General features: G+C 57.4%; 1 protein-coding gene across 1 annotated transcript in view; it reads left to right on the top strand.

Annotated features, from left to right (window-relative positions):
• The first annotated feature begins 67 nt into the window (after positions 1–67).
• The window catches only part of Tgm4 (transglutaminase 4), a 26341-nt gene continuing 12717 nt past the window's right edge, over positions 68–13691 (top strand). Inside the window, 9 exon segments of the mRNA XM_087185992.1 lie at positions 68–5689; positions 7671–7903; positions 7998–8062; positions 8136–8370; positions 8848–8920; positions 8923–8976; positions 9104–9123; positions 9125–9226; positions 11143–11250. Coding sequence (XP_087042118.1) covers positions 5554–5689; positions 7671–7903; positions 7998–8062; positions 8136–8370; positions 8848–8920; positions 8923–8976; positions 9104–9123; positions 9125–9226; positions 11143–11250 — 1026 coding nt within the window. The 5' untranslated portion in view covers positions 68–5553.

Here is a 13691-nt window from a genome sequence, read left to right as displayed (position 1 = left end):
GGGTGTCTGTCCCTTGTTGGGAAGTCAGGCCTCACCTTGACCCTGTTCCTGTCCTCTGGAAAGGGAAAGTGGCCTGGAGCCTACCTGGCCCTGCGCCTGAGGCCCCTGGCTTCTTGGCTCCTCCGTCCCAGGGCGCTGGTGGTTCTGAGGCCTCGGGGTCTGAGGTCCCCGTTGCCCCTGCTGTCTGAGCCCTCAGCTTCTCCCCGTCTTCCCCCTTCCCTGTGGGCCGTAGGCTCTGTGCCCCACTCAGCTCTGCTGCAGGACGGGAGCCTGGCAACATGGGCCTGCTCCCGGCTGCCCTCACCTCCGTGACCCCAGAGCAGCGCTTCCTCAGGCTGGAGTCACCCCGACACCTGTGCTTCCAGCCCTGGTGCGGAGCTGCTGTGCTGCTTCTCTGCCCCTCTGCTGTGGACTTGTACCCTCACAGGGGCCCCGGCCAGGCTGTGACAGTGCTGACGGATCAGGTGGCGTGGACACCTCCAGCCTCAGCCTTACCCCGGGGGGTCCCCTGTTCCTACTGTGGGGTGGGGGGCAGGTGAGCGGTTTGCCCAGTGCCACACGGCTACCGAGTGCCAGTGACCATGGTGCCCATCTGCCTGAGCCCAGGGCTGGCACCAGTTCCGCAGTGGGCCACGCTCCCTCAGCCCAGAACCCAGGGGCCACCGGCCACCTCTCGCCTTCTCCAAGGGCCCCCTGCCCCAGCCCTGAGCCAGTCTGACCCTGCTGTGGTAGCAGCGAGGAAGGGCAAGGCCACAGCCCTGTGGGTTGAGGTCCTGTGGGGCGGGCACAGGACGGGGCTGAGAGGCGGGGGGGGCGGGGCCGGCACCCTGGGCAGTGTGTGACTGCCAGGAGGAAGCCATGAAGGGACCCATCCACACAGAGGCAGAGGTGGCTGGCTTCACACTTGATTTACCGAGTGCACCTGGGTGGCATGGTGCTGCACGCCTGTAATCCCAGCATTTGGGGTGCCGAGGCAGGAGGAGTGCTGCAGTTCAAGGCCTACCTGAACTAAGTGAGACATCTCGAAAATGACGACACACACACATCTGCAGGAAGCCCACGAGATACAAGATGGCTTCTCAAAAGAAACAGGCCACTCTGAGGCACCTTGCAGTCATCTCAGACGCATGGGAATGATTCCCGTATCTGCTTGTGCATTTCAGGGATTGTCCTCAGTGAACCTTGAGTCAATATTTGTCTCTGCTCGGCACCTGGGCAGTGGGTCGAGCTTGGTTTTGTTTGTGCTGGACCTGGCAGTTTGATGTTGTGTCCTCCAGCCAGATCCTGATGGGGCAGTCACCAAGTTTTTGTTCTCATTTTTTATTTTACCTATCTCTTTTTTTTAGTCTTTTTTTTTTTTGGTACTGGGGATCAAACTCAGGACTTTGTGCTTGCGGGGCAGGTGGCGGAACCACTGAGCTAAGTCCCCGGCCCATCTCTTTTTTAAAGTATGCAACCCAGTCTTTTTTTTTTGTAGCACCATGAGATTTTTCAACCGTGATCACTGTCTAATTCTGGCACATTCCCCAGTCAGCTCCTCTGTCTGCTCTGGCTTTGCCTGTTCTGTGTGCTGCATGCAGGCCGCATGCCGCATGGCCTGGCTTTTCATTCAGGATGCTGTTTCAAAGGCGCAGAGCTATTGGAGCCCAAACTGTACTTCCTTCCTACCAGTGGGTTAGTGATCCTCCCTCCTGTGGCCACACCACGTTGCTGTGCCTGTTGGTCAGGTGATGGCTATCTGGATGTTTCTGCTGTGGGGCTGTTACAGGTAACGCTTCGAAGCTGGGGATGTAGCTCAGTGGTGCTGTGCCTGCCTGGCAAGCCCAAGGTCCTGAGTTTGGTTCCTGGTACCAAAAAAGAAAATGCTGTGATGACTATTGGCTTGCAAAGTTTTTGTGCGTGTGCGATTTCAGTCCTCATGGTCTGCTGGGCCGTGTGCTGCCTCTTATGCTCACCTCCTGGACGCACTCTCCCACTCTGCAAAGCAGCTGCACATTTTCCATCCCCACCGTCCAAGGGTGAGTGAGGGTCCCAGTTCTCCACTCCCTGCCGACACTACTACCGTTCCTTCCGCAGTCACCTGGCTGTGTCTTGCTGTGGCTTCTGTTTGCCGTTGCATAAGGACTGATGTTTTCTGTGCTCTCTGGGTGTTCATACACCTTCTTCGGGTTTGGGACAATATCTAGAGTCTTTGCCATTTTAAAAAAATTTAGGATTGAGGGCCAGGGATTTAGCTCAGTGGTTTCACCACCTGCTGCACAAGCTCAAGGACCCGAGTTTGATCCCCGATACAAAAAAAAAAATCCTAAAAATGTTAGAATTAATTCAGCAAAGTTGCAGGATGCAAAATCAACACAAAAACATCAGTTACATTTCTGTATACTAACAATGAACAGTTTTAATCTGAGAAGGAAATTCTGCAATAGTTTCAAAAACAATAAAACACTTAGGAAATATTTAACCAAGGAGACAAAACAGTTCTGCACTGAAAATTACAATCCATTGCTGCCAGACGTGGTGGCACACCTGTAATCCCAGCACTAGGAAGGCTGAGGCAGGAGGATCACTGTGAGTTCAAGGCCAGCCTGGGCTACATAGTGAGACCCTGTCTCAAAAAACAAAATACAAAACCAAAACAAACAAGTGTTAATGAGGTTGGAGAAATCAAAACCCTGTGTGTTGCTGGTGGGATGAAGCAGTGCAGCGGCTGCAAAGAGCAGAGTCTAGGGTTCCACAAGAGGTGAAAGGCATTGTGTGTGTCGTCAGGGCATCTGGAGGCTGCGGCTGCCTGTCGCCTCCGTGGTGCTCTGTCCGGCCCTGCAGGAAGGAGGTGTACTTTTTCCTGCTCTCTTTGAAGTTTTTTGTAAGACCATGGCTTCTTTTTTTTTTTGGTACTGGGGATCGAACTCAGGTCCTTGCACTTTCGAGGCAGGTGGCGGAACCACTGAGCTAAATCCCCAGCCCCGAAGACCGTGAATTCTTTAGAAAACAGTGGATGAGTTGGACGTTGCTGGACAAGACACTGTTCCCGTGGTGGCTCAGCAGGGACACTCGGGCCAATGACGCCCACGTGCTTTGGGGCCACATAAGGAGTGTGGCAAATGGGATGGGGACGCGGGAGGGGACGCCTGGCCACGGTGTGGGCCCCAGGCTGTGTATTCCAGAGCCACCCACATCCCAGAGACAGGGTTAGAAGACTCAGTTTCCCCACAGTCTTCCCGCTGGTCAGAGCAGCTGGTCAGAGGTGGGTCGCGTGGGCCCTGTGGATGCCTGCATGAGGTTCCTGGGAACCCCTCAGGGGAGGGGAGACCTCAGTTTATGGGATCTTAGATTTCATCCTATAAAGCTGTTTGCTTGTGTGCTGCGAGGGCGAGGAGCGAGGGCAGATAGGAGCCGGATCTGAGGCGAACAGAGCCAGGTCAGGAGGAAGGCTGTCGGCCCACAGACCTGTGCCTCCCTGGCTCCACATGAAAGTGGGTATCGCGGCACTTTCCTCCTCAGGACAAGGGGAGTGTGGGGTGGGGGTCCCTCAGAACGGGGGTCTCCCTGCCCGTGCGCATCACCCGGCGAGGTGGCCCAGCCCTGGAGCTGCTCACATCTGGGCCTTTTGGTTTTCACCCATGAGCCCAAGAGCCACCGGGCCCCCTGCGGGCTGGAGACGCCAGGTGACTTGGTTCCCTCCCTGCTGCCATCCGTGCGCCTGGGAGTCCCTGCTGCCATGTCCCTGTCCCTGTGCCCACGGCACCTTGTTGTCCTCATGCCCTGCCTGCCTTCTTCACCCTGCCCCGTCTCTCTCGCCCATGTCCACAAAGGTGCCGTCCATGCCGTGTTTCCAGGAGGTGCCTGCAGAGCCCTGACCCCTCTGTGAGCACAGTGAGGGTCTTGCTTGGGCAGCCGGGGACCCCGACATCAGGGCCGGCCACCTGCAGCCCTGGTGACCTGCACCAGACCCCAAGTCCTGGGGGCACAGGCCAGAGAGCGAACGCATGACCCTTGAGGCAGTGACAGCTCCCACACCACCTGCAGATGGGGCCTGGCCAACAGTGCTGGGACCTGGTCATCCCTGGAGGCGGGGACACCTGGGGGCCCTCTTCAGGCATGGGATGGGCCCCTCAGCTAGGTCCCTGGCACACTTCTGCGCCCCTGGTCCTGGCCAAGCCGGGACTGCTCTCAGGCGGCGTGGTGTGCACGCGCCTCGCCAGGGCTCCTAGACTGAGCTTCCTCTCGGTGGTTTGAGCTGTGGATTTCATTTTCACAAGGTGCAAAATTCTGATGGCACACAGGGGAACCCCAAGAAATGTAAGCTGTCGCCCGTATCTCTGGACCCCAAAGCAGGGCTCGGGCCCCTGTGGACAGGGCCAGCCAGGGCCCTTCCTTCTTCAGTGCTGTGTGTGCTCTGGGCTGGGGCCGTGTGACTCACCGTCCCTCCTCCCTTCCCCTCTCTCCATCCCTCCGTCCCGCCTATGTTCCCTTCTTTCTTCCCTCCAACAGGGTCTCACTGTGTATCTCAGGCGGGCCTTGAACTCATGGCCCTCCTGCCTCAGTGCTGGAATTACAGGCGTGCACCACCACACCTGGTTTTCATGGCCTGTGTGCTGGTGTCTGGGGAACAGTGGGGAGACTTTTGTCCCAGGACATGGCATCCAGGGTGACCCGGCCACACTCTGCTCCTGAAGCTCCTGGCTGTCACCATTCGGTGCCCTCCCACGCAGCCCAGCGCTGCAGTGTTAGGGCTCCAGTTGGACCCCACTCCTGCCCGGGGCCTTGTGCCACTGGGCCAGGCTGGTGCCTTTCAGCAAAATGAACATCATTTTTAAAAACCACAGGTGGGGCCGGGATGTAGCTCAGTGCTTCCGCCACCTGCCTCAAAAGCACAAGGGCCTGAGTTCGATCCCTGCTGACATGGTGGCACATGCCTATGATCCCAGCCCTAGAGAGGGTGAGGCAGGAGAAGTCTCATGAGTTCAAGGCCATAACGAGACCCTGTCTCAAAGACAAAGCCCCACAGGTGGACGGGAGAGCACAGCGTGCCTGTGCCAGCCCCAGCGTCCCCTCGAAGGCCCTTGGTCTCCCTTTGGCTACAATGGAAAGGAGTTGCCCTGTGCAGAGCTTCCTTCTCCTCGCTAAAGCCCAAGCGCAGCGAGAGTCCTACAGCTCCGAGGCCCAGTGCAGGAAGTCGAGGTGGGGGGACTCAAGCCACACTGGGCGCTCTGACTGTGGGGCCGCCTCTGGGGGACACCGGCCACATGGAAGCTTTATATATGCAAAGTAGAAAACCAAACACTGCGCCCCTTGCTGGGGATCGAACTTGGGTCCTTGCGCTTGCAGGGCAGAGGGCGGAACCACTGAGCTAAATCCCCCGCCCTCCCTTGACTTTTTAATGTGAGGAAAGAAAACCTCCAAGCCGGTGCTGGACGGTCACTCCGGTCACTCCACACACGGCCAGTCACCGTGCCGGGCCCCTTGTGGTCTCATGAAAGCCGAGGGGCCGCTCCCCACACTCCTCCCAGGACAGCGGCTGCTTTGCCCTCATCCGGCCCAGATAGGACGGTTATGGGTCTTACCGCCCTCATGGCTGTGCTCCCAGGGCCGCCCCTTGGCAGCTGCGCAGGTCACGGCCGCATAAAAGGGGCCGGGCTGACGCTCCGCAGCGCAGGGGGGACGAGCGAGTGCAGGACCATAGCGGAAGGTGAGTGGGGCTCCCCCGCCGCTCCCACCTGGGGACCTGGGCCAGGGCCGGCGCCCCCACCCCTCCTGCTCTCCGCCTAAACTTGGCCTTCACTTACCACCACCTGCTGCGAGGAGGATGCGAATTCCCGCGTGCCCGCCACCTGCCACCGAATCCCGAGTAACCAGCTTGCTTTTCAGCCTTTTCTTTTGGTTTTCCTCCTTCTTTTAGACTGAGAATGAAGCCCAGGGGTGTTTTCTATCTGTGAAATTACATCCCTAGACCATTTATTTATTGGACCCGGGGTCTTTGCCCTGAGCTCCTTCCTCAACCCCTGGGTTTTTTGGTACCAGGAGTCAGTCTCAGGGCCTAGTGCTTGCCAGGCAGGTGCTGTGCTGCTGAGCTACATCCCTGTCCCTTCCCAGCCCTCCTTATATGTTTTATTCTTTGTTTTGAGACGGGGTCTCACTCAGTCACTAAGTTGCTCAGGCTGGGCTCGAACTTGGCCTCCTTCTGCCTCAGCCTCCTGGAGTGCTGGGAGGACAGGTGTGGCTCACCCGACAGCTGCTGTCTCAGGCCAGGGTCTGGGCCAGGGCCACCGGATGGAGGCCCTGCTGATCCGGTGAGGCCCGTGTGAGTCTCCAGTAGCAGGAGGTCGTGCTGATGAGTGGGGCCCCGGGCTTTTCTCAGCCGTGAAAGGGGCCGACCCCGAGACAACGTCTGGAAAATGCCAAGGCTGCTGCAAGAGAAGGGCTGACTCTGCTGCGGGGCCCCTGAAGCATCCTGGCCTTGGGGGGCTCGGCACAGCTGCCTGGGGTCTCGGTGCGAGGGGCAGGGCGGTGACACGGACCTGCTGCCCTCACGGGGTGTCAGCTGCCTCCCTGCGGGCACAGCTCAACTCTGCTCTCCAGGTCAAAACGACCGGGACTGGGCCTCGGGGGCCCCGAGGCGTCCTGCAAGGGGCTCTTCCGTGTCACGGGCCCCGTCTGTCCTCCGAAGACAGGGACGTCGAGGCAGGGGACCTGGATGGGGCTGTGGGTGTGGGGAAGGCGGGGTTCTCGTGGAGGAGAGCCACTGGGCTAGGCCCCGGAAGGCTGGTCAGTGCTCCTCGAAAATAAATGCCAGCTGCCTCGGCAAAGTCCAGAAAAGCCCTGGTGTTAGAGGAAAAGGGAGGGGCAACGTTTCCAGGGAAAACCAGAAACACGAAGGCGACCAGAGATGAAAGCAACTCTAGAAAAGTTAGAAATACGCATGTGGCCAAAGCTTTAGAGTCAGAAGACAATAGGCTAGGCTGTGAAAGTAGCTGCCACACCCACAGGAAGCAAAAGCTGCCACTGTGGGGCACACATCCGTGATCTCAACTACTTAGGAGGCTGAGGCAGGAGGATGTGAAAGTTTGAGCCTAAATTTAGTGACTCAAAATAAAGAGGGCTGGGGGCATCGCTTGGTGATAGGTCCCCGAGTTGGAGCCTCAGTACCAAAGAAGGAGGAGAAGGAGGAAGACAAAGAGAAGGAGGAGCAGAAAAAGCTATTTTGTAGTACAACTTAGTGAGTTAGGAGACTCTCAAAAAGTAAAAAGGTCTGGAGATGTAGCTCAGTGCAAAGGCCCTGGGGTCCATCCCCAATTTTGCAAAGAAAAATGAATTCTCTTTGTATCAGCAGCAGCCTTGGACCGTGGCCTCCGTCTCCCCGATTTCCACCTCTCTGGGGCACTCGCCCCTGGCCCGAGTCCCTCCGCCCCGGCAGGGAACAGTCCCTGTCCACCACTTCTGCCGGGAAGTGCCGCCTCCTCTGCCCAGCCTGGGGTTGGTGGATGGAGAAGGCGCAGTGCCCTGGCCCGCTGTGGCCGCGGTCCTGGCTGCAGGGAGACACGGCCTGGGGCGGGGCACCCAACAGCTCCTGGGGAGGTGACCTCGCGTCACCGGTGGGCAGCGCAGCCTCAGGAAGACCCGGCCACGCCTTCGGGTAGTGGACCCCGTTTCTCCTCTCGCGCCGTGGGCAGAGCTGCAGATCCGCCACGTGGACTTCATGAAGCGCGACAACGCCGTGTCTCACCACACGGCCGAGTTCCAGACGCCCGACCTGGTGCTGCGGCGCGGACAGACGTTCATGCTGCGGCTGCAGCTGAGCCAGCCCCTGCAGCCCCGCGACGCCCTGACGCTGCAGTTCAGCACGGGTAGGGTCAGGCTCCCCTCCGGCCTGGAGGACGCACGGGTTGTGACCCGGGGTGGCCCGTAATGCCTTTGCCTCCTGGCCTCAGTTTCCCCATCTGGGGAGTGGGAGTGGTGAGCGCTCCACCCGTGGGGGATCCGAATCCTCGGCCCAGCAGAGGGCGCTGGGGAGGGAGGCAGCCCCTAGCTGCTCCGGAGACATCCACAAATTTGTAGAGGGCGGGTGTGGCAGGAGGACTGCAAGTTCAAACCCAGCTTGGGCAACTTAGCAACTGAGTGAGCTGCTGACTCGGAAGGAAAGATAATAGGAGCCAGTCGTCCACCCGTGGGTCGGTAGCTGCGTGCGCCTGGGGACGACCGAGCTGGACGGCGGGGCCGGGAGGCCGGGGGTGGCGTGGCCCGTGTCATTCTCCGCCCGCGCCCGCGGGACCCTGGCCCAGCGTGTCCAAGCACATCCTGATCTCGCTGGACCCGCACTCCGCCGGCTGCCACGGCTGGAAGGCCAGCGTCCGCAGCGAGGCCGGCTCGGAGGTGAGGCCGGCGGCCGCCTGCCCAGCGCCGGGCTCACCCGGGTCCCTACAGGCGGCTTTAGAACAGCGGCCGTGGCTCCGCCCAGCTGCTGGCTTCCGGGGGTGTGGTCAGCGCCCCCGCCGATTGGGGGGTTTTGGGGACCCGGGAGTGGCTGCGACAGGTCTCCCTGTGGCCTAGGCTGCCTTGGACTCACCCGGTCTTCCTGCCTCAGCCTCCCCAGTGCTAGATTACCCGTATGCGCCCACGCCCAGCAAGGCTTGCTATCACCCGTGTTTCAGCCACTCTGCCCAGTGGGGGGGCCGAGTGCAGCCTGGGCACCGGGACGGCGAGGGGGCGCGAGGGACCGGGTCCCGCCCTGCCGCGCAGAGTTGCGCTTTCCTCCCCTGCTGCCCGGGCGGGACGCTCCCGGGCTCCGGGCTGGGGGGACCCCGAGTCTGCCCGCGGGACTCCGGGCCTCCCACCCGTCGCGCCCCGCAGGCCGTCGTCGCCGTCACCAGCGCCCCCAACGCCGTGGTGGGCAAGTACTCGCTGGAGGTGAAGAGCGGCCACAGGGCTTCCGGCCCAACGAGAGCGCCGTGTACCTGCTCTTCAACCCGTGGTGTGCAGGTGAGGCGGGCGGCGAGCCCAGGACGCCCCGCCCTGATCCCGGAGCCCCGCCCCGGACCCGAGCCCCGCGCCCTCGGCAGGCACCGGAGCCCCGCCCCTGCGGGCCTCACGCCGGCCCCGCCCCCAGAGGACGCCATGTTCCTGCCGGCCGGCGGAGGAGCACCGAGCCGAGTACGTCCTCAGGGACACCGGCTACCTGTACATGGGCTCCTTCCGGCAGATCAAGGCGAAGCCCTGGAACTACGGCCAGGTAGCGCCAGGGAGGGCCTGGGGAGACTCGGGCCCGCTCTGCCTGTGTTTTTAATAAATTTTATTCCATACCATTCCCCCCGCAAGCCCTTTCCCCTCCCTATGTGTAAAAGCTTTATTTCCATTTTTCCTTCTATTTTCAGTTTTTTTCTTATTCCGTCCTTCCTCTCTCCCTCCTCCCTTGTTTCCTTTCCCATTTGAACACTTTCATCCCATTTCCCAACATCCATTATACATCTCAGTCCTTATTTCCACTCAGTTTCTCACACCAGAGAAACACTGTGGTATTTAAACTTGTGTCCCATTTATTTTACTTATGAGTACGATCTCAAGATTCATTCATTTCGCTAGAAATGTCTGAAGCTCATCCTTCTTTATGGCAGAGTAGTACTCCATTGTATATATTAAAAAAACACATCTTCTTTATCCATACATCACCTGATGGGCGTTTGGGCTGTTCCCAAGTTTTAGCTGTTACAAACTCTGCCGCTCTAAATATGGGTGTGCATATGTCACTGTGTTATGATGCTTTTAATTGTTTCAGGAAGATACCAAGAAGAGGGATAGCTGGGTCGAATGGAACCTCTAGTTCTAGTTGTTTGAAGAATCTCCATACTGATTTCCACAGTGGTTGCACCAGTCTGCACTCCCACCAGCAGTGGAGAAGGGTTCCTTTTCCCCCATAGCCCTGCCAGCATTTGTTGTTGGTTGATTTCTTGATAGCAGCCATTCTTTCTGGAGTGAGGTGGAATCTCCGCCTTGTTTTAATTTGCATCTTTCCAATGACCAGTGATGTTGAACATTTTTTCATATATTTATTTGCCATTTCTAATTCTTCGTCTGTTCATTTCAGATGCCCATTTTTGCATTGGGTCTTTAAATTTTGGGGGTCTGATTTTTTTGAGTTCTTTATATATTCTACATAGTAGTCCTTTGTCTAGTGACTAGGTGGTAAAAATGTTTTTCCCATGCTGTGGGTTCTCTCTTCACTCTGTTGGTGGTTTCTCTTGCTGTGCAGAAGCTTTGTTTTTTGGTACTGGGTATCAAACTCTAGACCTTGCACTTGCGAGGCAGGAGGTGGAAGCACTGAGGTAAACCCCCCACCCAGTGTGGAAGCCTTTTAATGAGATGAGGTCCCAGTTGTTGATTCTTTGTAGTGTTTCCCTTGCAGTCTGGGTTTTGTTCATGAAGTCTTTGCCTACTCCTGTGTCTTCAAGTGTTCTACCTATTCTCTCTTCCAGCAGATTTAGTATTACTGTTTTAACATTTAGATCTTTGATCCATTTTGATTTTAGGTTAGTGCGTGGTGAAAGATACAGGTCTAGTTTCAATTTTCAGCTTGAAGCCAGTTTTTCCAGCACTATTTATTAAAGAGGGTATCTTTCTTCCAGTGAAGGTGTTTGGCTTCTTTGTTAAAGATAAAGTGGTTGTGTCTGGAGTTGTTTCTGCATCCTCTTTTTTGCTTGTTTTGAGACAGCATCTGGATATGTAGTCCAGGTTGGCCTCAAACTCATTATGTAGCCAAGGCTGGCCTTGACCTCACAGTGATCCTCCTACCTCAGCCTCCTGAGTGCTGGGATTACAGCAGTGTACCACCACACCCCGCGATTATTATTTCTTTTTACTTTGAGACAGGGTCTTGCTGAGTTACCCAGTCTGGCCTTGAATTTGCAGTCTTCCTGCCTCAGCCTCCCGAATAGCTAAGATTACAGGCGTGCACCACCATGTCTAGCAGTGCACTCCTCTTCAATGGCTGCACCCTATAGGTGGTTTCTTTTCGGGGAAGTGGGTCCCGGGTTGGCGGGAAGGGCAGGTCCATGGTGTGTGTTAACTTTCCAGCACCTAAAAAAAAAAAAAACAACAAAACTTTCCAGCACCGGTGGAGCTCTCATGGCCCTTCCTTATTTCCTGAACTAGTTTGAGAAAAACGTCCTGGATTGCTGTATGCTCCTGATGGCCCAGAGCTACCTGAAGACCATGGACATGCGGGACCCTCTGATGGTGGGGAGGAACATGGGAGCCATGGTAGGTAGGTGTGGGAGGGAGGGCAGGCAGGGGCAGGGATGGTTTCCAGGCCTCCTGCTGGACCTCGAGCTGCGGCAGCCCACCAGCAACCCTGACAGCTTGGGAAGACAATTGTGGTTGCTGCTTTTCAAGGTAGGGCTGAGCCCCAAATCCCAGTTTCCCTGCTGTGAGTTCTGTCCCTGGGGCCAGGCCGCAGTCAGGGTGAGTGCGTGGCTCCAGCTCAGCTGGGAGCTTTCAGGGTTAGCGTAGAGAACCCCAGGGCCAGGACCCCGCCCTGGACAAATGGGCTGCGGGTCACCTCGGCCCTGGGTGTGCGGAAGTCAGTTTCCCAGAGCATAGCAGGTGTGCGATGCTTTACCACGAGCAGTGGCCACGCACCCAGGAGCTGTTTACGAAGTTAGAGCCACAGATATTTATTGCATTAGAATCAAAACCAAGAAGCTCAAAACTGTTTTTCTTCTTAAAGAGTAGCAACAAATGTATTCCATGTTAACATATCTTTGTAACCACCCCCCCACCCCGCCAAAAAAAAAAAACAAACCCTAGAGGGCCAGGGATTTAGCTCAGTGGTTCCACTGCCTGCCTTGCAAGCAAGCACAAGGTTCCGAGTTCGATCCCCCATACTAAAAAAAAAATAAACCCTAGAGCTGGGTAAGGAGGCGCACACCTGTGATCCCAGCACTCAGGAGGCTGAGGCAGGAGGACGGATGTGAGTTCGAGGCCAGCTTGGGCTACATAGCGAGACCTTGTCTCAGAAAACCAAAAACAAAAGAAAAACCAAAACACTTGTTTTTCAAAGCATACAACACATGGAGAAGAGTAACACTGTTTACATTTTTGCAAATCCCATCAGCCAGCCTAATAGAGTCAGTGACGTTTCTTACCTGCTGGGATGCGGGGGTGTAGGTGAAATACATGAAGGAAATCTGGCCTCGAACGGATGTATACATGCAAAAGGTGGGAATATTTCCATAGCCCTTGCAGGGAATGGGATATATTCTTTTTGATACTACACCCATGCTCAACAAGTAGGGAGGTGTTTTTTGGGGGTTTTTTTTGAGACAGGGACTTGCTACATGGCCTCAAACTCACAGCCATCCTCCTGCTTCAGCCTCCAAGGACTGAGGTTACAGGTGTGCACCACTACACTCAGCTTTTTAGCTTAATGTGCTTTTTGTGAGTGGGAGGGCCTTAAAGTTGGCAACAGTGTGGACTCTGAGGCCACACAGCCTGTGTGTGCTGCACCTCATGCTGATTGTGGCCTGGTTCAGCCCCATACCCGGATCCCCGGGTCTCCCAGTGCCACCGGGCATTGCTCTCTGCTGGTCCCAGCCGCCTGGCGTCCCTGGGTGGTGCCAAGGCGCCTTTCTGTGAGCCTGAGCCAGGAGTTCCCAGGTGCGGCTTCCCCATGGCCTCCCGGTGGCAGCTGCCTGCTCAGCCCAGGTCTCGGCTGAGTGAGGGGCCAGGCCCCACTCACCACTCAGTCCGCAGTGTGCAGGCCACGCCTGGCAGCAAGCCTGGCCTCTGGGCTTCATGCCTCTGCTGGGGGCACAGGACTCCGCTCGCGGGCACTGAGCTCAGGAGGCGGAGGCTCAGTGAGGGAACCCAGGCTGCTGCCCTCAAGCAGCTGCTCCTAGTGCAGTGCTCTGTCCGCCCTAAAGTTGCTTCCAAAGATGAGGGTCTGGAGCCCCCGCCCCTTTCGCCCTGGGCCAGAGGGGCTGCCTGGGAGGGTGGTGCCAGAGAGGATGCAGCAGTCAGGAAAGTGTGGTGCGGCTTTCCTGGCCACACTGGGGAGGTGGATCGAGGGGCACAGTGCCTGGTGGGGAGGGGTTCTGCAGGGCACGGCAGGAGGACAGCGGGGCCTGGCCAGGCTGCGTCCACTCCTGGAGGTGACTGAGCATCCTTCCAGGGAGCCCGGGGTGCAGGTGTCTGTGGGTCCTGTGGGCCCTGAGTCCCTGGCAGGGGAGCAGAGAGGGGACGTGGTGACAGCTCAGGTGGTGTGCGCCCCGCAGCCCTCCCTGAGCCTTCCTCGATCCTGTGCTTCCCACAAGGGGCGCATGGAAGGCTCCTTGGGAATCAAAACCGAATGAACCACAAGCTGGGTTCAGAGCCGGCAGATCTTTAACCCCTCAGGTTACAAACTGGCGTCAGTAACGCTGAGGTGCGAGGCAGTGACCGTGCACCTCTCGGGCCGTTGTGGAGCTGGCAGAGGGGATCGTTGTCCCCCGGCCTCCCTCGACTGTCGTCCTCCGTGGGCTTTCAGAGGGCCCCTCGGGGCTGTCTGTACAGGCCACCTTTTTAGGGATTACACCGGCAAATCTAACTTAGGACTCTTTGTCAATTTTTTCCCAGTGCTGGGTATCAAACCCAGGGCATTGTGCATGCCTGTGAAGTGCTCCAGTGTGCTACCCAATTTATTTTTATTTTATCATTTTTGTGGT

This window comes from Heterocephalus glaber, unplaced genomic scaffold (assembly GCF_053883595.1).
Source record: "Heterocephalus glaber isolate CG9 unplaced genomic scaffold, H.glaber_assembly_v1.0 deba00001504, whole genome shotgun sequence".
Lineage (NCBI taxonomy): Eukaryota > Metazoa > Chordata > Mammalia > Rodentia > Bathyergidae > Heterocephalus > Heterocephalus glaber.
The sequence above is the reverse complement of the archived record's forward strand: the minus strand, read 5'-3'. Positions and strand labels throughout refer to the sequence as shown.